A 23,235-nucleotide genomic window follows, 5' to 3' on the forward strand; every position below is an offset into this window, starting at 1 on the left:
ATAGTTTTGTACAGGAACAGCTTTCTTTTGCACAGTTTGTTGTTGGGTGTTAATTATTTGTCTTGAGGGTTTCGACAGTATATTTCATAATCAGCTAATTTGTGCCACTTCCCCTTTCTGTTATCAGTCCTGTTTCTAGACTAAAGTGTAACAGTTGCATAGAATCCTGACCTCAATTGAAACTCAGCTACGATTCAGAAAAGAGAAAGCTGATAATTGACACTATACAAAAAATAATTTGTGTGGCCACAAGATGCCTATAATAACTGGTTTAGATGGATAAAGATAACAAGAATTTCTAATAAACTCTTTATATTTAACTTAACAAATCAGTGTACTGTGATAAATATATTTATAGTGTAGCTTATAATGCAAACTTCAATATTCACATTTCCTTTTATAATAACACAGTTAGCTTGTGAACAATAGCTTACATTTCATAACATAACCATTCTGTAGCAACTGAGAAGAATTCTGACAGTAACTTTTCAAATAATCCTAATTTTACCAAAGAACTCATGGTAATATAATCATTACATATATTTAACATTAAGTTTATACTAAATTATTCACTCGGATTTGGGCTTTATTCAGAAATCTAAGTTTTTTTGATAAATATATGTGTTAATAGATAAATAGATAAATTATCATTTTTACGTACAGTTTTCTAGTACTATTATGCTGGGTACCAGAGCTTCAAAGTGTATTTTTAAAACACAAAGCACTGCCTGTGTCACTGTTTTTCTCGAATGACTGATGATAACTGACGATGTTTTGAATCTTTGTTTATCACTGTCTACTTAAGCACATTAGCTTTCATAAATTTTTATTTAACACACTTGACTTAATCACTGAACTATAAAAGCATCACAACTAAGGGTCAAGATTTTGTCATATGTACAGGAAACTGTACTGTTATACCGTACAATGATATTATTACTCTGAGGATCCTCAAAGCAGCCTGCTGAAAATTACAGTAATAATATTTACAAAATTATGATGCAGTTATAGTACAAATGCAAGAAACAGAAGCCTGTGCATGTATAAAGTGTTCAGGGTACAATGTAAATGTAAGAAGGCATGTGCAAAGTCCTGCAGAGGAAGATTGGGTTCATGTTGGTATTCTTATTGTAAAGTGTACATGTGTGCAAAAGATGCGGAGCTAGTCTGTAGTCATTGTTGATATATATATGTGTGTGTGTGTGTGTGTGTGTGTGTGTGTGTGTGTGTGTGTAAGAGGGATGGGGATTGTAGACACCTCTCAGAATCAGAGAGTAATCTGTGTTATTCACTGCAATTATACTTATACTATAATTTATATTAAAATCATGTCTAGATTTGAAAATTGTAATAAATAAATTCGCTTTAAATAATGACTGTTTTTTTAGATGAGGATTGTTTAATTACGGATACGGGCCATAATATTTTGGCCGCTAGAGGCCTCTAATTGTGCACCTGAATAAGAGTTTAGAAAAGGTTCAGCATGGCCAGAAAGCTTTATCTTGCCATCACTGCTTTTTTTTTTATATTTTAGGTCTGTTTTTTTTTTTTTATGTAACCAAGACTGTGATTTGTAAACCACAGCGATCTTGAATATGATAAACAATTTTATAAAATTTGATAAAGAAACGAATCCATATAACTGGTTTGAATTATTCCTCAGACCATTGTGATCTAATGCTGTGGTCTCCACTCACAGATTTAGTTCCTACCTGCAACTTTAGTTCCCATTTACTGTTTGACATGAAAAAAAAGAAGCAAACGTATAAATATGGTTTACTTCTGAATAGAGGAATGATAACTAATAAGCGTGGAAGGAAGTAGCAAAAATAGCTTGTGCCTTTGTTCATATCCCATTTGTGTACGTTGTAGTTTGTGTGTTGATTTTTTGTCTGATTCAGGTCAAACCATATGCTCCAGACCACCACCTTTTGCACAGTTGGTGTGGATTGTTTATTATTTTGCCCTGTGCTAACCTCAAGCAATAACTGCATTGTATATATTTTCTACAGCATATCATATCATTTGTATCCTATATTTATCCTCCACCCATATTTCACACTTCACCATTCTGTTATCAGTCCTAATCCTAGACTGAGGTGTAACAGCTGTATCGAATCCTGATGTAAGTTGCAGTTTAGCTATGATTCAGAAAAAGAGAACACTGATGAAAAGAAAAGCATGTTTAACTGGTGCCTTGTCTGCGTTTTTGATTGGTCAAAGAGAGAAGGAAAGTCAAATGATTTATGCTTTTCGTACTGGATCATCTGGTATTGGGTGTTTATTATTTTGGCTTGTGCTGGCCTAAATTAATAACTGCAATGAATATATTTTTCCTACGGTATATCTCATAAATATATCATCTGTGCCATTGTTATCCATATTTTACGCTTTACCCTTTTGTTATCATTCCCAATCCTACAAAGGTATGCATATGGTTTTATTACTGCTGAAAAAAGGCATCATGACTAATAAAGCATTGAAGGATCGTTAGCAAAGATCGTTGGTGCTCACGTGCTGCTAGAGTATAGATAGCTTGTTTAGATCATTCGAAAGGAACGTTAATGCTAGGCCTGGTATGTAACATGCAAATGTAAAATTATAAAAAAAATAATGGGGAAAAAATCGTATAATGTGCTTGTAGTAGAAACACACGTTCGAATACTTGTCGTATTCACGACTTTCGCGAGTGGGACATTTTGAGCGTGTGAGGGAAGTCGCGCTCGTGCCTCTTCTCCTCCTCCTCCTCTTTCCCCGCGATTTCAGCGTCACTGACGTTCCGGGGGGTCATGTGATCTGCTCCGTTCCCAGGGTTCCGTGAGAGCCTATTTGCCCCACCCCACCTCTTCAGTGCTGCCTAAAGATTGCTTTTGCCCTGCTCTCGGTCTGAGAGAGAGAGAGCGAGAACGCTAGACAGACAGACGGACGGACGGACGGGACAAGAGGGAAATTAAAATTATTAGCGTTAAAAATAAAGCATTGTATGGGTCACCAGGGCAGCGGCAGCAGCTCGCCGAGGGACTCGCGCGCACAACGTGGAGGAATGTGAGAGAGCGAGTGAGCGCGCGCGCGGGCGGGTTCACATCTCAACCGGCCTTCTGCACGTGCGCGAGGAGGCGCAGCTCCTCCGGAACGCTGAGAGCCCGAAGCCGAGGCTGGCAGCGCCGAGCTCCGAGAGCCGCCTAAAAGCATACACATCCCCCTCGTTCGGTCTGTTGGAGCGTGTCGGGGTTGGGACTCCTGGCGTTTGGGGGTTGTTTTTTTCCAACGCGAAAGGACGGACAGACATTGAATTTCAGGAGAAGCTAAACTAACGAAGGCCCCTTGGATCGGAGCGGGGTGGGGGAGCAACAGCAGCAGCAGACGCCGCCATCGCAGAAACGGGCGAAAAAAAATGAGCATAAATTGAGTTCTTCCCATTTTCAAAGCGAATCCACGGATTTAGGATTGTTCCTAAACACGACGGGACATGTTTTGTGATTCTTATGTCTGTGTATGTAACGAGAAAAGCGCGAAGAAAAAGCAGAGTTGTAGCTAAAATAATTTCTTGCTAGCCAGCTAGCTCGGCTACACGACCGCCTCTTGCGTGGATCCGGGCTCCGTGTAGGAAACGAGACGAGGGCCTCGCTGTGCTGAAATGCTTAAAAGCGAACCGGAGCCGTATGGATGTGTGTGTCAGCGCTCCGGGAAACCGCAACGAGTTGTTTCTTTCAGCCGCTGCTTTGGCTAAAACCCGTTTCGTGACATGAGCTTGTCTTTTCTTCGGCTCATCGTTGGAAAGTTGAGGGTGGAGGCCTCAAGTGAGCACTGGATGGATCTTACGCGTCTTTGAGCGGGTCTAGGACGTGAGCGTTAGCGTCTATCCGGGGGAATTGAACATCTGTGGCCTATTTCTGTTTATTATAAAAGAACTATAGAACGAACAATAGAAAGAACAAATCAGACTGGTTTTCCTCTTTCACTCAGAGCTCTGAAAACAGGCAGAATGAATTCGTTAGTCATACATCAATGTCATGGCTGAAATGGTCACTGAGGCAGGCTGTAGGTTCCATCGCGACCACTTGGACCATGTCTAGTCCACATGTCCTCAGCAGTGCGAGTCATTTCTTGGATCGAGCACAACTAGAATAAGCTTGTTCGTTTGTTTTTGTTTTCTTTCTTTCTTTATTATCTCTTTTTCTACGCCGTCACATTTCCCCTGGACCTCCTTTTCCGCGGGAAAGATGGGCTGCTTGGGCAACAGCAAGACCGAGGATCAGAGGAACGAAGAGAAGGCGCAACGGGAAGCGAACAAGAAAATCGAGAAACAGCTTCAGAAAGACAAGCAGATTTACCGGGCCACGCACAGACTGCTACTACTGGGTGAGTTGATTGGAAAAGAAGGGGAAATATTTGTTTGTTTTGAAGGCCTCGACGGCGTCTGTTTGGCATTTGATCGCATTCGCCCTGGTTTTGTGCCTTGTATAGGAAAGTGTGTGGCTCTGAGGCTCGGTCTTGTCAGGCACGGGACTGAGGTGATCGCTGGCTAAATTAGCACTTAAAGGTGACTTTTACAGCTGGAATGCCGCTGTCACACCTACTGTGTGTCACAGCTGTGCGCGTGCGCGCGCGTGCGAGTGTGATCATAGTGGTGACATTTGAATAGCGTTAGTGGCCAGACCGAGCGGAAACGCGCGACATGCATCGGCATGTGGGTGTGTTCTGGTTGAACTGGTAAGATGCAGCCCTGCGCTGGATGCACCGTGGCCCGTGTCTCCATTATTTACTTCAGATTTCACTGTTATATTTTTACAGCCTCCGTTCGGTGTCTTAATGTTATATTATTTTCTGGCAGATTATTTGACTAATAAAAAAAAAAAAAAAAAAAACCTTGTTAGGACACCTTAAACCTGTTAGCCTGAACTGTCACATTTGTACCTCTCATGTCGGAAAAAAGTGGATGTTTTGTTACATATATAAAAACGTAATTTCCGGTGTCTGATGATTGGCTGAGTGCACCATGACGATCTTGTTGTTTACACGTCGTTTTGAGATGTAATAGTTATAGTTGCAAATTGTTTTCAAATTCAGTTGGTTTTCCATTTTCTAGACCTACAAGACTTCAGCTTGTTATGCCCCATATCAGGTTTAATGTCACTGATAACCCGCTGGTTCTTGTGATCCACTCTTCTCTTGTCCAAGTGTATGACTGTTATGTTGCTTTTGATTTATAATCGTTGCAGTAGGTTTTATCCTAAAGAGAAACAACCCAAACAAAACTCACTTGGATGCAACCTTTATAAGTTTGTGTGAGTGGAGGATGGGGCTAGAAGCCAGATCACTCTAATTAACAACTGACTGAATATGTGCTATTTAATAGTTTGACTATGGTCATGTTTATAAATATGTACCGGAAGATGGAGTTTATTTTACAGGTAAATGTTACCAAGAAAGTTTGAGAATCAATGCTGTAGCTGCCTGCTAGATTTTCTTTAATATAGATACAAGGCAGAAAACGTGATCGTGGCTTTTTTTTTTTGCATCGGGATAGACTCTGGATCTTACTGTGTCCTGTAAGGATGGTTATCCTGAATATGAAGGAATGGTGATCTGATGGTAGTCTTAATATTGTGATTGTATTTACTGACCGAGAATTTAAAGCACTTTTTCAAGTCACTCTGGATATTAGCATCTACTAAATGCCAAAAATCTAAATGAATGAATGAAATGTTGATAACATTTTACATAAACATTTCAATTTGTGTTAAAAGCGACCTAGTAATAAGGTTTATGGCAAGAATACAGTGTATTCTTATACATTGTATGAGACTCTTGTCAGATTATTTAGGTAGATAAGGGTTACGATTGTTTTATTTTTCTATTTTAGTGGTTTATGGTTTAAAGAGAATCACGCCCTAACCACCAGTTGTGATGAGTATTGGCATTGTAACGCTTAAACATCATAACATAATTAGAGAGCAACTAATGACGTCCATTTCTATTTTCACACCCCTCTTTGTCAGACCTCTTTTGTGTCACTGGCTGCTGGGCAGCGTAACATGATCATGGGCGGGTCTACCATAGAAAGCCGCTTTTCAGTTGAGAACATTCTGCAGAAGAAATGGACGAGCTGCTTTGGGCATGTTAACAGCTCAAGTGTTTGACAGAGTATTCAGTAAGCACTCTGTTTCCTGTAACAAAACACAGTTTCAGCAAGCCTTTTGCTGTTAGCTGCAATGTCTGATTAGTGTCTGATTTTCAGTAATATATTTTAAAATCAGTGTACTAGTAGAAAAGTTTGACTCCTTCTCATGAGGTAATTGCAAAAGACATAGCAACACTACAATTGGCACAAAGTGAGACACCTGTTTTAAACGTGCTGTATATTGTTGTGTTAGTAAACATGTTTCCAATAATTTTACAATTATTTTTACTTTAGTCTTTGTCCATTGCAGAACACATTCTATTGACACGCTCAGACAAATCTTAATGGCTTTTTATTGGTGCCGATTTCTTGAGATTTTAACGCACAAATCCATCTTGAATAAGTTGCACATCAGCCATAATTCATGTGTTCTATTTCAAGATTGATGTTGCATTGGGATTCAGAGTTGAATTTCTAAGTTTAAGTCGTTCATCTGCTTGTTGGGTTGTTTGTTTTGGTTAACTATTTCCAACCCATAGTGCTGTTCAGCTGCTGCTGCTTCTTTCGGCTGCTCCCGATAGGGGTCACCACAGCGGATCATCCGTCTCCATACCCCCTGTCCTCTACATCTGCCTCTTTCAACCCAACTACATGCATGTCTTCCCTCACCACCTTCATAAACCTCCTCCTTCGTCTTCCTCTTTTCCTCCTTCCTGGCGGGTTCATCCTCAGCACTCTTCTACCTTTGTACCCCATATCCCTCTTCCGCACATGACCAAACCGTCTCAATCGTGATTCTCCTGCATCCCCAGTCCCTCTAATAAACACTTTCAGCTGCCGGTTTTTAGTGAAAATGATCTTGAACCTAGAAATTGAAAGTTGAAGCACAGATATAGGACATCTCCAGATCCCTAAGTTTAAGTTGTGCTTTTGGAGAATTGTGTCTCTTGTTAGCTACAAGCCAGTTAGCTTGAGAATTTTGTGATCAGTGTTATAATTGTTAGGTTCAGCGGTTTATAACAGAGATGCCCAAACTACAGCCCACGGGCAAGAGTTGTCCCAAGGTGTCTTTTGATTTGGCCTGCCGTGCCATGTATAAAAAGAGAAGAAAATTCCATTTGCAAAAAACTTTGAATAATAAGCAATAAATTGGATTGATTCACATTGGACTATACATTTCATTAAACTAGAGCTTTCAAATTATAACTACTTCAGTTTAACAGATTTTTTAAATATATATATATTATTTTGAGCAGAATTATTTGGCCCACATCCCTCAAGTTGAAGTATTTTACTTCTTCATAGTGAAAATTTTGTGCATCTATGATCTTAAGGGAATACACATTCTCATTTTAAATTAGAGAGGAGAAACTCCACTGTGAACCTTTTTTTGTAGGATGTTATATGCTCTGGGCTGAAGACACTGTACAACTTGGAAATTTTATTCAGAAGGCGCATTTTGTCATATGGTTAAAATATTAAGCCGTGTGTTTTAGCCGAGTTCGGATTTACTCTTTGCTGTATATGCACTTGAAGGAACCAGTGCAGCAGCGCTTTAGTTTGTCCAGCTCTCTTATCTGTGCTCTCAAACATATCAATCTTTTAAGGGTCAGCTTTCATGTTTAATATCCTCATTAAGACCATTATGCTGGCAGCCTAACCGATCTCTAGCCAGTGATGCCACTTTACTAGGTTTATATAGTGGGGGAAATAATTATTTGATCCTCTGCTGATTTTGTAAATATACCCCCTTACAAATAAATGAACAGTCTAGAATTTTTATAGTAGTTTTATTTTATCAGAGAGACAGAATATAAAAAAATCATAAACATTTTATTAATTAATTTGTGTTTGATTGAGTGAAATAAGTATTTGATCCCATACCAACCAACAAGAATTCTGACTCCCACAGACCCAAGTTGGCCCTGTCCCTTTAGGAAAGAACTCCTAAAATCAACTTGTTGTGTGTATAAAAGACACCCATCACAGAACCAACCTCTTCCATTCAAACCTCTCCACCACCATGGGAAAAACCAAAGAGCTGTCAAAGGATGTCAGCGACAAGATTGTAGACCTGCACAAGGCTGGAATGGACTACAAGACCATCAGATTGTTGCCTTGGCCATGTGTTTTTGTTTATTGGTTTTCATCCAAGATTCTACAGTGCATGACCCTGTTCATGTGGTGAAGAAGTTAGCAGAGAAACAGCCCCAAAGCAGAATGTTTCCTCCTCTATGTTTGACTCTTTCTGCATTTCTCTGCCTCCAAACACGGCGAGTCGAATTAATGCCAAAAATCTCAATTTTGGTCTCATCTGACCACATCACATTTTTCCAATCCTTCTCTGAAGCATTCAGGTGTTCATTGGCAAACTTCAGACAGGTCTGTTCATGTGCATTCTTTAGCAGAGGGACCTTGGTGTGTTACCAATGGTTTTCTTGGTGATTGTGGTCTCAGCTCCCTTGAGATCATGGACAGGCTCCTCCCGAACAATCTTTTGGCTGATCCCTCACCTTTCTCAGAATCATCCTGACCCCATGAGGTGAGATTTTGCATACGGCTCCAGAGCAAACGTGATTGACTTATCTTGTATTTGTTCAATTTTTTTTAATTATCGTGCCAGCAGTGGTCTTTTTCTCACCAAGCTTCTTGCTGATGGTCTTGTAGCACATTCCAGCCCTGTGCAGGTCTACAATCTTGTCCCTGATGTCCTTTGCCCATGGTGGTGGAGAGGTTTGAATGAAAGAGGTTGGGTTCTGTGACTGGTGTCTTTTATACATATAATGAGTTGATATCAGCAGTTTTTTCTTAAATTGAAAGGACTAGTTTGGGTGGAGGAATGTGTAGGAATCCAAATTCTTGCTGTTTGGTAGGGGATCAAATACTTATTTCACTCAATCAAATACAAATTAATTGATGTGTTATATATATCTGTTAAAATAATCCTACCATAAAAATTCTAGACTGTTCATTTCTTTGTCAGAGGATCAAATCATTTCCCTTTACTGTAGCTGCATTACATTGTCAATTGTCTGTTTGGCTGCTTTCTGAATTTTTCTTACATTTTAAAATTTTTCTTTAAAATTGTAACTGTTTCTGAACAGTCATGACTGGTGAGAATCACAGCCTTGTTTTTAAAAGCAAACAATTAACGTTTTCTTATGCATTTGAGAATATAAAAAAACAAAAAGCCTAATATAAAGTGCGAGTGTAAGTCCTTTAGCCGTGTCTCCCCATGGCATTAGTGCCAAAAACAATTGCCAACTCAATGTGGATTAAACAGAATGTAGCACCAAGCAACTAATTAGCACCGGGAGTATTAAAACACGTTTACAAATAAGTTAATACATGTCAGAAGAGACTTAATGGAGTCTTTGTAACACATGTCCAAGACTGATTTTTATTATCTTTTATTTATGAGATGCAGGTAATATTCAATAAAAATGTTTTACAACACGTTTCAACACCTTGTCATTCAAATAAGTTTTTATTGTCTGCTGTCAGTAAAGTATTTCAGATACACTAGTGGAAAAAAAGAGTACTTTTGTTTTGAATCATGATCACATTACAAGCTCATAGTCTCAGTTCATGGTTATTTATATGGTTTTTATTACACATTGTTTCTTTTTGTGTTCTAGTTAAAGTCTATGAACAGACTTGTTTAATATTTTAATTTGATTTGCAAAGCTTTTGTCTAATTGGTTCTGATTATTACACCATCTTTAATACCTAAGACTTTAGTATCTGTATAATTGTCTTATTGGCACAATGGATTTGCTAGCGTTCCCCTCACATTTATTGCCGCTTAAAACAGTAAAAGAACTTCCACTAGACTGGTCACATCACCATAAATAGATAATTTTTCATTTGTTTAGTATATATTCTTTATGGCTAGTGGATCATCTGTACATTTCATGCAATTTTCTAATAGGCTGGTTGTGTAAGAGAAAATTAAAATCATGCAAAGGTTAATTTCATATTCACATAAAACACCAGAATGGTAGAAGTGTGATCACATTGTCTTTGGCCATTACAGTCAACAATACACTCACTGTATGTTTTTGTAGAATATGGTGTAGAGGTCGACCGATTTTACCGACCGGTCGGTTGGATCGTGCTTGCCGATAAACAATCAACCGATAGTTTTCTAAATGGAAACTGGATAAAAAAAAATTATATATACAGTGAGGAAAATAAGTATTTGAACACCCTGCTATTTTGCAAGTTCTCCCACTTAGAAATCATGGAGGGGTCTGAAATTGTCATCGTAGGTGCATGTCCACTGTGAGAGACATAATCTAAAAAAAAATAATCCAGAAATCACAATGTATGATTTTTTAACTATTTATTTGTATGATACAGCTGCAAATAAGTATTTGAACACCTGAGAAAGTCAATGTTAATATTTGGTACAGTAGCCTTTGTTTGCAATTACAGAGGTCAAACGTTTCCTGTAGTTTTTCACCAGGTTTGCACACACTGCAGGAGGGATTTTGGCCCACTCCTCCACACAGATCTTCTCTAGATCAGTCAGGTTTCTGGCCTGTCGCTGAGAAACACAGAGTTTGAGCTCCCTCCAAAGATTCTCTATTGGGTTTAGGTCTGGAGACTGGCTAGGCCACGCCAGAACCTTGATATGCTTCTTACAGAGCCACTCCTTGGTTATCCTGGCTGTGTGCTTCGGGTCATTGTCTTGTTGGAAGACCCAGCCTCGACCCATCTTCAATGCTCTAACTGAGGGAAGGAGGTTGTTCCCCAAAATCTCGCAATACATGGCCCCGTTCATCCTCTCCTTAATACAGTGCAGTCGCCCTGTCCCATGTGCAGAAAAACACCCCAAAAGCATGATGGTACCACCCGCATGCTTCACAGTAGGGATGGTGTTCTTGGGATGGTACTCATAATTTTTCTTCCTCTAAACACGTTTAGTGGAATTATGACCCAAAAGTTCTATTTTGGTCTCATCTGAGCACATGACTTTCTCCCATGACTCCTCTGGATCATCCAAATGGTCTTTGACAAACTTAAGACGTGCCTGGACATGTGCTGGTTTAAGCAGGGGAACCTTCCGTGCCATGCATGATTTCAAACCATGACGTCTTAGTGTATTACCAACAGTAACCTTGGAAACGGTGGTCCCAGCTCTTTTCAGGTCATTGACCAGCTCCTCCCGTGTAGTTCTGGGCTGATTTCTCACCTTCCTTAGGATCATTGAGACCCCACGAGGTGAGATCTTGCATGGAGCCCCAGTCCGAGGGAGATTGACAGTCATGTTTAGCTTCTTCCATTTTCTAATGATTGCTTCAACAGTGGACCTTTTTTCACCAAGCTGCTTGACAATTTCCCCGTAGCCCTTTCCAGCCTTGTGGAGGTGTACAATTTTGTCTCTAGTGTCTTTGGACAGCTCTTTGGTCTTGGCCATGTTAGTAGTTGGATTCTTACTGATTGTATGGGGTGGACAGGTGTCTTTATGCAGCTAACGACCTCAAACAGGTGCATCTTATTTAGGATAATAAATGTAGTGGGGGTGGACATTTTAAAGGCAGACTAACAGGTCTTTGAGGGTCAGAATTCTAGCTGATAGACAGGTGTTCAAATACTTATTTTCCTCACTGTGTGTGTGTATGTATATATATATATATATATATATATATATATATATATATATATATATATATATATATATATATATATATATATATATATATATATATATATATATATAATATATATATATAATATATATATATATATATATATACACACACCCCTTCATGTAATATAGTACTGTACAGAACTGAATTATGAAATTGTGCTAAAGGAAATTCATATGGATATATTAATTAATAAATCTAATTATATAATTTAGTAACTTATAAATAATGACTATAATATAGCGCTCTCTGTGTGGCACGCAGTCTGATGTGCAAAAAAGAAAATGAACATGGTGTCAGTGATTTGCCTCTAGGGGCTGCTCTCGTAATAACAGCGTCCCGGAAGCCAGAAAAATGGTATGAATATTTTTGCAGATAGTTCCAGCAATCCATTCTGGAATATGAAGTATATTCCAGACACTGTAGTGCATGAAGCTGTTTTTTCTTAAACATTAAAAAAATGTTTTATGGCACTTGGCAGATGCCTTTATTAAGAGTGATCTACAATAATCTCATTCAGACAGTGAAGCAGTTCAGGGCCTTGCTCAGGGGCCCAGGGATTTGAGTTCATGGCCTTCTGAGCAGAGGTCCAACCACCAAGATCTAGACAAATTTTTAGTGAGAGAACATTCTTGTTTCCTTATCTAAACATAGTGTATGTATTATAGATGCTAATACAGTATATATATTTCAGCATTAAAACCCTCAATTGCACATTCATAAATGTGCAAATCTTTCCTTATTATTAAAGCAATTACCTAGTTGTTTGAGATTCATATTTGGCAGTAAAGAACAAAGGATTTAAAGATACATTGTTGCATTCATACTTTATATAATGTACCGCTTTTGTTTAGTTCTATGACTCTGAATACATCACACACACTCGTTATCAACAATCATACTTGTTTAGTCGATGCAGTTTTAAAACCGTATCATAGCTCTATCGAAACCAGTTTATTTTTGTTTACTATTACACTACATATGTATTTAGAATGTTAATCAAGTGCACCGACCACAGAGGTGGTTCTTCACAACTTGGAATTCCACTTCACCTGACTCCTGACTGTTTGTCCATGTTTGTATTTTTCCCAGACGTCCATTTTTGCAACTGACGAGGCCGATTTAGATTTTCCGCCAAAATACTCGATTGTCAGTTGACTGTAGATTTGTTCAGATTTATGCATCTGTGACTTGCTGTGCTATCCTTGTGTTTGATGTGTATGCTACACAATTAAACTCTCTGTGACCCGATGATCTCCCCCAGAAAGCTAAGCAAAACAAAATGGATGCATATCAAATACTTTATCATTTTACTGTGTTTTTCAAAATGCTATTGGAGCTGTAGTTATTATACGGCCATATAGTCATGTGATGGCAGGTCCCCTGGTGGTCTAGTGGTTAAGATGCAGCGCTCCCACCGCTGCGACCCGGGTTTGATTCCCGGTCAGGGAACCATCCCCAGCCACTCTTAGTGCCGGTCCCAAGCCCGGATAAATTGGGGAGGGTTGCGTTAGGAAGGGCATCCAGCGTAAAACATGTGCCAAATCAAACGTGCGGAGGATCCGCTGTGGCGACCCCTAACGGGAGAAGCCGAAAAGAAAGTTATAGTCATGTGATGGCAGATATGGCAGACATTCTGGTTTGTAGAAAATACAATGCACAATAAACTGGTTCCTCCTGTGGTCATTTTATTACTGACTGGATGTGAGTTTTATCACTGAGGAGAAATATATATATCTATATATATCAATTTTTGAGATGGGTCCAGATCGGAATAAGATTTTGTTTCCATTTCCTGAAATTCAAGACAAGTGAATAATTTTAATCACAGCAATTCTAAGCTCAATATAGTAGATACTAAGGATGAAGGGTTGTTTAAATGCAACCTGTAAAGCTTTATATATAATTTATTAAATAAAAAATGCCCACTCCTACAAGGTTTTTTGTTGGTAAATCTCGCAGGTGTGGCAATGCAACATTGTAATCTATCATGCAGGAGAGAGGACCACATGTGCTGGGGACACAACTGCAACTATTTGATCATTTTAAACTACTGATAAAGAGCAGAGAGAGAGCCTTGAATATTAAAGACACCTTTCCACAAGAAATGTAACTGTTAATTACCATTTCCCAGTTTGTTCCATGGTGTTGAATGCAAATTGCAAAAGTGTAACTTTTTAATAGTAATAAAATGCCATTTCTTTGCGTTATTGCCAGAGTTATTTAATATGACTTTTCCATCTCACTGTACAGCTCAGTGAAAGGAGATACAAGATGTAGGGATAGGAAGTTTAAATGTATTTTTTGTTGCATTATCCCAGATGCTGTTCTCATGTACATGAGGTGACGCACTAAGTAGCTCGTGTTTTACAACCTATTTAAAAGGAAACACTGTTAATTGAAGAGCTTTGGAATTGGACTTAACTTGATGGGTGATATTACTTTTAGAATGAATACCTAATGAAAAGGAATAATAATGATGAATGCACCAGCAGTCTATATGTCCAAATCTGGCATGCCATCAGAGTTAGTCAGGGATCCTGGCAGAAGTGAGTAAGGTGAATCTAATTGTTTTAAACGCAAAAAAAAAAAAACATTTCCCCCCTTTACTGTTGCCTACAACGTAGAACACGTGTACACACCAGGGAAAATGATAAGCAGATAACTAGAGGCGAATTCCTGTCATTATTGGTTGGCTATTTTTGGTCCACGTGAATTCTTTTTTTTTTTTGGCAGAGACTAAAGACCAACCTAACCATGGCATTACATTTCTCTTTTTTTTTTTTTTTTTTTTTTTAGCTAAGTGGCAGAAACTAGGAAGTAAAGACAAATTTAGCATGCGAATGAAATCAGATTATGGCAAAAACACACACACACACACACAAAAAGGAACATTGCCGAATCAACATAAAGACTCTGCCTTATTTAGTTACCCACAGTATTGTCTTGGGATGAATATTTATATTCCAGGAAAAAAATCTTTCATTGGGTGGCGTAATTCAACCCTACCCTGGGCGTAACAATGACTTCAAACCTGTCTGTGCAGTTTATGCTTAACAGAATGCCATAAGTGTTTAACATAGCATTTATATTAGTGCTGTGTAGTGACCTTTTTAATTTTGCTAGATTTTATGGTATGCCTTTTTTTTTTTTTCTATTTGCCTAACACACTCTCTAGATTAAATTGTAAACGTAATTTATGCTAATTATTCAGTGTACTTAGTAAGAACACAGATGCGACAACCCATGGTTTCAAATTGTATTATTAAAATTTCATGTCCGACAAGAAGTCAGTTTGTGAATACTGAGTAATATTTTACTAATTAATTCATGCATTCATTAGTCTGTCTACTGGGCAAGTGAAAGCTCTGATGTACTTGGCCAGTCCCTTTGTGTTGGTTGATTAACTCGCCTAAAAAGAAGCAGCCTAAAAAGCATGATAAGCTGTGATCAATTTCTTTGTTAAACCAGTTTTTCAGCTTGATTAAATTATTTTATTCAACAATGTTGCATGCAATCCCTGCTCACATGACTCCAGATTACTCCGAACAAATGAATTTGGTAGTATTTTTCAAAAGGTTTTTATTTATTTTTTTGTTACTGTAACTGTTACGCAAAATGAAATCAAACTCTGACCCTAGGCGAGATTGTAAACATCCCGGCGTAGAAGCATGAATTATTAGCTCATGGTTGTCATGCCTGTCACTTTAAGTGTTTATAAAAGCACTGATGCAAAACTGAAGTAAAACCGTAACTATTTGAGAGCGATTTACAAGGCTAAAAGTGCATTCAAACGTCTCTGTGTCAAAATTGAGCTTGAGTATTGGTTGGTATTGCCAATATGTCGCTAAAGTCTCACTCCCAACCCTTCGAAGGTGCTTTGAAGGAGGGCGTGTGGAAGGATAAAATGTAAATGTTTGTTCCGTTTTATTCAATTCATTTTTGTTTGTATAGCGCTTTTAACAATGAACATTGTCTCAGAGTAGTTTTAGTTTTAGAGATAAAGCCAACAAAAAACAAGTTTGTTACAGGCTATTTTATGACAAATAGCCTGCTTTATCATATGGTTGGTTTAAAGTATGTTTCCTGTTTTACCTACTTTGCATCTTATATGAAACTTAGTCAGTCTTTCTCTGATGCATGACTGTGTCTGTTATCTGTACTTGCCAGGCTGGTAAAGCTGTACCAGCCTTCTACACGTGGAATGTGTTTGCTAATAAAATGTAAAAAGGGGTTTGAATTAAGAAAGTGAAACAACTTCAATAATATAAAGTTGTATGAGAATTTGTGCGTATTACAAGCGTTCCTGGCCTTGTTTTCTGATTTTATGATTAATAAATAAAACTGGGTAAAGCCATGGTTATTTGTTTTTGTTGATGCATTTATTCGTTTATTGGCTGTAAAAAGTCCCTAAGTCAATGTCTCAGCAATAATAATAATAATAATAATAATAATATGCTAAAATGCTGTTGGACCCGTCTAAAGCCCCAAATGATACCATCATCAATAAGCAATATTAATTGCACCTGATAAGATGATGGCATGTTGTATCATACTGTGGGCTTGTGAGGTTATGTGCAGCATGCTTCATAGTAACCACTTCCAATAATCAAGAAATGATGGGGAATCTGGGGGGAAGGAAAAAAAAAGTCTGGAAAAAAAAACGTGTTTGCTAGGTTTCCTCACTGGATCTTAAGTGCAATCAAAGAGATGAATGAACTGCTTATTTTATATTTGCATATGCCTCAATACTAATAAATACATTCATGAGGCAGTAATGTGATGTTATTTACATGATTCTAAATGGCCAGAAAACTGTTTAATCAGTTTTCTAAACAAACAATAGCTCTTATATTTTGTCAATTTGCAAAAGTTTTTTTTTGGACGTTTCATATTTTTTAGCATGCGGTTATATAGTGTACATGGTGTGAAATAAGCTTGTCTCAGGTGGCATTGAAAATATCTCATTGTTATTATAGAGTGCACTACAATTGGTGCATTTTTAGGCAATCTAGCCATTGCACAAGCTTGTGTTTTTCCACCATCTGTCTCCCAGCAATGTACTTTCAACAGTAAACTATGAAGAAAAATTATAAATAGCAAGGAAATAATGAGGTAAAGGACAATTGCACATATTCCAGTCCGTCTGACAAAATTCTCAAATGCTTTCTCCGTAATAAAACACGGATGCGTTATCCTCAGAACTCTTCTTACCGCAGGCCTGTGCAGAATGATTATATCAATATTATATCAGTTTTCTGAGATTTTATTTGTAAACAGTTTTTTTTAAAGTAGCACTGGTTATGGTACTTCATTTTAAACAGCTTCACCAAATGAGTTTTTCTATTTATTTCTTTGGTTATTTCTTTATTTATTCTGAAGTATACTGTATATCAGAAAAGGGTTTTATCGTTGTGATATTTGACAATCACATTTAAAAATAGTGTAGAGAATGAGAACAAGGGTCCTTCTATGGTCCATATTATAGCAATATATTTGATCTTCAAAAAGTTTCAACCATATATGCCAGTTTCCTGTGGTGATGTTTGAATCAGGGGGGATTTACACTGTTCAGTAGCAGCACTTTCCTTGCCACCTAGACTGTTAGTGAGCCCGCTTAAACGCTGCTTGTGTGGTTAAGTGATTCCCCCCCCCCCCCCTTACCTCACCACAAGCTGTTTATTACAGAGAATGTTATCTAGCAATCTAGCTCAGTACCTTTCAAAGGGGTTGAGGGGTTTTCCCTCACCACACCACCTGCTGTCTGCTTCAAAACGTTCTACTTTTTTTTTTTTAAGGATTCTTCAAGCATATGTTACTCAGGCTTGAGTCTGATTTCCTGTACATTCAGGAGAGTTCCAGAGTTGGAATTGCTAGAAGCCTTGTAAAGTAAAAACAGTCGCATTGCCTGATACTAGCTTTTCTCCAGTTACTGATACAAAGCAACACGTCACCTAAATGATTGTGTGGTTGCAAAAGTAATGTTTTTCTGCTATTTAAACAAAAGTGCATACATAAATGCACTTTTGCTTATATATGTATATATAATGACATTTAGTAGGCATAAATCAATAATGACTTAATTTGTTTTAAATGGTCATAAATTTTTTTTGTTGACAAGAATCTCTCTCTTTCAATATAGGTGCAGGAGAGTCTGGGAAGAGCACTATTGTCAAGCAGATGCGGATTCTGCATGTTAATGGCTTCAATGCTGAGTAAGTGTACTAATAGTCTTAATTATTTATTTATATATATCAGTTATTGTGTGACTGTTTTACGACAGAATTTATAAAACACAAAATTAGTAAAGAAGAAACAAGCAGTATCTTGTCTGTAACCTACCATAATGCAAGAAAAGGTGCATCTCAATAAATTAGAATATCATTTAAAGAAAATTTGATTTATTTTAGTAATTGAATACAAAAAGTGAAACTTGTATATTATATAGATTCAACACACACATACTGATATATTGCAAGTGTTTATATCTTTTAATTTTGATGATTATGACCTACAGCTATATCTCAGAAAATGTGAATATTGTGAAAAAGCCTAATATTGGAGCCTCGTGGTGTCGCACTCTAATCAGCTAATTAACTTCAAACACCTGCAAAGGTTTCCTAAACCTTTAAATGGTGTCTCAGTCTGGTTCAGGCTACACAATCATGGGGGAAGACTGCTGACTTGACAGTTGTCCAGAAGATGATCATTGACACCCTGCACAAGGTCATCGCTAAAGAAGCTGGCTGTTATTGGAAAGTTGAATAGAAGGAAAAAATGTGGTAGAAAAATTTAAAACAAAGCCCATTCAAGAATTTGGGGGAGATTCACCAAGAGTGGACAGCAGCTGGACTCAAAGCTTCAAGAGCCACCTCACACAGACGTATCCATGGGCTACAACTGACTCATTCCTTGTGTCAAGCAGCTCCTGAACCAGAGACATCATCAGAGGTGTCTTACTTGGGCAAAGGACAAGAAGAACTGGGCTGTTGCTCAGTGGGGTCATCTTTTCAGATGAAAGAAATGTTGCATTTAATTTGGAAATCAAGGTCCCAGAGTCTAGAAGAGAGAAGAGGCACAGACTCCAAGTTGCTTGAGGTCCAGTGTAAAGTTTGCACAGTTAGTGGTCGTTTGGAGAGTCATGTCATCTGCGAGTGTTGGTCCACTGTATTTTATCAAGTCCAAGGTCAGCACAGTTATCTACCAGGAAATTTTAGAGCATTTTGTTTCCCTTAGCTGACCAGCTTAATGGAGATGCTGATTTCATTTTCCAGCAGGATTTGGCACCTGCCCACACTGCCAAAAATACTAATACTTGTTTAAGGACCATAGTATCCATGTCCTTGATTGGACAGCAAACTCACCTGACCTTAACTCCATGGAGAATCTATAGAGTATTGTGAAGAGGATGATATGAGACACCAGACCCAACAACGTAGAAGAGCTGAAGGCCGCTATCAGAGCAACCTGGGATTCCAGAATCACTTTTTGTATTGTTACTAAAATAAATCACATTTTTAATGATATTGTAATTTATTGATATGCACATGTATACTCCTTTAAATAGATAAATACAAATTTAAACAAATTATTAAAATTACAATTACATACAATTACATGTGTCTACATTAAAGAAATGTTAATAGCTTACAATTAACAAATTGGAAAGTAAATAAACCCAAACCCATTGTTTTTGATGGAATTCAGCAGGTAGGCTGTACGAAAGTCGCACCTGTTTCTGGCAGTTCTTTGCTGATGGGACTGTGGGGTATTCACCGATGTCAAGGGAAATAAGCATTGTTACTTCTGTTACTGTATCTCCTGCATTAAGTTTCCTTGGCTGTCTGCTGTGTCTACAGTCCTCAACATTCCCCTTTTCATTGTGCTTTATTAAAATAGCTTGACCAGCACATCTTGAACCCTTAGTCTGCTTTAAAATTTAGAGAAACTTTGCTGACGCAGTATACCTTGATGCTGACCACCTTGTGTCTTGTTGCTTAGCTCAGTCTTGCCAAGGTGTGTGTCCTGTGGCATCAAACTTTCTCCCACTACCTCACCTTAGTATCAGAGTTTGGCTGGTCCTCGCCAATATTTAAGCCTCCTTTTTTTTTATTTTTTTTTATTAATGATTGTGTTTCAACCGACACACATTAAAATTGATTAGTACCTGCTTGGTATAAATAGCTAATCATACACCAAAATATGATTCACCAAAATCCCCGCCTTTGTGCAATTATGCAAAGTGTGCAAAAGTTAGAATCACACTAAATATTTTAATTTTTTCTGTTTATTTACTTTCCAATTGTCAACTGATAAAAAATAAATTTGCCAATCTCACTTTTTCAGCATTTTTTTCCACAACTGCCTAAAACTTTTACACAGGTGTGTGTGTGTGTGTGTGTGTGTGTGTGTGTGTGTGTGTGTGTGTGTGTGTGTGTGTGTGTGTGTGTGTCTCTCTCGCTCGCGCGCTCTCTCTATCTCTATCTCTCTCTCTCTCTATCTCTCTTGTTGGCTATATGTAGTGTCATTGTCCCACCACCCCTGTAAACCCCTTAAAAAAAAAATAAAAAATGCTCCAGTTCAGCATGGAACGTCTTGCAGAAATGTTTGAAATGTCTTTTAGATTCTTATCTCTATGCAACCATCTGATCAAATCAGTTTAAAGTTAGAATGGGTTACTGTAAGTGCAAAATTCTACACCATTGAAATGTACCTAGTTCCTTAAGTCTTGTTAATTTTGTCAGGAAAAAACAAACGGTTGCTTAACCATATAATGATCCCCACCCCCCTTCAAAAACTTTATTATTTGTGAAACATGCTGAAAATTCATCATGGTTTAGTCGAATGCATGGTGTGGGTGTGTGTGTGTGTATGTTTACAGTAATGCATATATTAAAAGGACAATGTTTTCAAGTGCATCTATAGATATTTCTGCTTCACATGTTTTACAGTAATCTAATAATTGGTTTGTCTTAATTTCTTTTGATTGCAGAGAGAAGAAACTGAAGATTCAAGACATTAAGAACAACATTAAAGAGGCCATAGAGGTCGGGAAGCTTATTGGTTATTAACGAAAGTGATTGCTTGTGGTGTGAATGATGCACATGCAATGCGGGAAAACCCGTATGAACTTTTAAATCTTGTGTGTGTGTGTGTGTGTGTGTGTGTGTGTGTGTGTGTGTGTGTGTGCATGCAAGAGCAGTAGTGGTCAACATTCTGAAACCACACTACAAATGTGTTATTACATTTATAAAAAGTTTACTTGTTTATTTTTTATGTAAATCTAAAAAAAAGTGTCTTGAGCAGTTAAATATTCAATCTGCTGCATGTTATCTGGGTCACTATTTTATATGTAAACAAATAGATGATGTCCATGTTAACGCCTTTTGTACTAAATGTCCGATTATTTTGCCCTTTGATAGAAAGATGTGTTTAGACGACACACTCTTAGATTAAATATACTGTAATTTCCAGACAATTTTTCAACATAAATATGCTGCACATGTCTATTTTCAGTTCATTTTTAGACCTTGCTGTACTTCTGTCTTTCTGTATTGCCATATTATTTAGGTTTTCTTTTAATGTTTTAGAGTTTATTATGCCCTGTATGTTTAATGAGTGCGTTTTTGCTTGGTATATAGAATTGGCCTTGTATAAAGTTACTTTGCTTCACTCATCTGCAAAGGAATGCATTTATGGTGCTAACACTGGTAAACATGTTAATCTGTTTCTCATTTTCAGACTATAGTTGCTGCTATGACTACTCTAGCTCCACCCGTCCAGGTTGCCTGTCCTGAAAACCAGCGGAGAATTGAATACATAACCAACTTACCTAATCAGAAGAACTTTGAGTTCACACGTGTAAGTATTGTAATAAAGAGGAAAAAAAGAAAGAAAAAGGAAACACACTTTGTTTTTTTTTTTTTTAGATTGAAATGATCCCAAACTTTGGAAACCTTCTGTCGCTTTCTTTGGCCTGAATCAGAATTCTCTCCAGGGATCAGGGGCTTAGTTTCATACATGCGATTCTATTGATTGTGGGTAATTTCATTTTCAATGTGTAAAGCTTTCTGGCACTACAGAGGGGGTGACGCTGCCTGGTTGACTAATAAAAATGGAATTGCGATTTAAAACGAATTAGGCAAACTTTTTTAATGTGGCAGACACGGGCTTCCATATGAATTTTATCCTCGCCCCTTGCCTGTTTTCTCCCTGTTCCGCAATTTTTAATTCTGCAGCGTAGTCTGTGTTTACCTGTCCAGAGCGTTTCAGTTTAGCAGGAGGCGCATCAGTATTAATAGTCCGTGGGGAAACACAGTCCTCCGTGTGTAGGTAATGGACTAAACAATTTTTTTTCTTTTTTTGTATTCCAATTACTTCTGTTACTTGAGGACACGTTTCATCGTTTCGTTACTCATTTCAGCATACTTCAAGAATAGTGTTTCTTAAATGAAAACATTTGTTAGTCACTCATTACCACCACATCTTATCCTATGGGGATTAATAGAGAGTATAGAACATATTATTACTGTATTTTGTGTATAATATTGTAGTTAAGATGCAGCGAGTGACATTTGAATGAATTTCAGTCAGATCCATAGGGATTGTCTGTATGTGAAGTGAGCTTTCAAGATATTTAACTGGAGGAGGTTAATGAACAGTTGTGCTTTTCTTTTTCCATGCTCATTACCAGCCTCAGGGGTCTTCATTGGCCTTGAAGTGCTCCAAGCTGCCATAGCCCTCAGGGTCAGATACTTAGCAGGAGAGTCCCAAAAGCTCACTGCCATAATTCAATTATTTTCAATGCAAGATATGCAAGGGCAATAAATATATAAAGCAACTGTGAAAATATTAGTTTTTTTTTATTTTTATCTTTAATCTTCAATTGATATTTTGAGAAGAAGGAGGATTATAGAGTGACTTATGAGTGGAGGAAAGTGCACACAGGTGGACAATATTTTATGCAGGAAATGCAACCTGAAGGGGATCAGGGTGTTGCCAGAGGACAGCTTGGCTTAACAGCATCAGATGGTTGTCTGCAGGATGGCTTTGGAGGTGAAGAAGAAGAGTAGCAGAATGATGACTAAAAGAAGAATAAGATGGTAGAAACTGGAGAAGGAAGACTGTAGTGTGAGATTTAGGGAAGAGGTCAGACAGGGGCTTGGTGGTGGTGAAGAGGTGCTGGATTGGGCAGCTACAGCTCCTGAGAAGGGAGACAGCTAGAAAGGTACTTGGTGTGACATCTGGAAAAAGAAAAGACAACGAGGTATGGTGGTGGAATGAGGAATTACAGGAATTAAGTAAGAAGAAAATAATTTGTAGCGATTGACCAGGCAGAGGGACCTAGCTGGGAAGGATGTGCTACAAGTTAGAGCAATAAAGGATAGAGATGGAAATGTGTTGACTAGTGAGGAGAGTGTGTTGAGAAGCTAAGGAATGAGGGGAAAATGAGAGAGA

At 37.9% G+C, this 23,235-nt stretch overlaps 1 protein-coding gene and 1 long non-coding RNA gene across 2 annotated transcripts in view; both read left to right on the forward strand.

The window, feature by feature from the left end:
* Positions 1–2,692: 2,692 nt before the first annotated feature.
* The window catches only part of LOC310733345 (guanine nucleotide-binding protein G(s) subunit alpha-like), a 28,475-nt gene continuing 7,932 nt past the window's right edge, over positions 2,693–23,235 (forward strand). Inside the window, exons 1-4 of the mRNA XM_083554554.1 lie at positions 2,693–4,362; positions 17,921–17,993; positions 20,771–20,825; positions 21,520–21,639. Of these exons, the coding sequence (XP_083410680.1) occupies positions 4,224–4,362; positions 17,921–17,993; positions 20,771–20,825; positions 21,520–21,639 (387 nt within the window). The 5' untranslated portion in view covers positions 2,693–4,223. The remainder of the gene's footprint in view (positions 4,363–17,920; positions 17,994–20,770; positions 20,826–21,519; positions 21,640–23,235) is intronic.
* Positions 4,380–9,314, forward strand: LOC310733428. The gene is made up of 2 exons (XR_014535742.1): positions 4,380–8,177; positions 8,812–9,314. It is a non-coding gene; the product is annotated as an uncharacterized lncRNA (long non-coding RNA).

Source organism: Silurus aristotelis (genome assembly GCF_946808225.1).
Source record: "Silurus aristotelis genome assembly, chromosome: 11".
NCBI lineage: Eukaryota > Metazoa > Chordata > Actinopteri > Siluriformes > Siluridae > Silurus > Silurus aristotelis.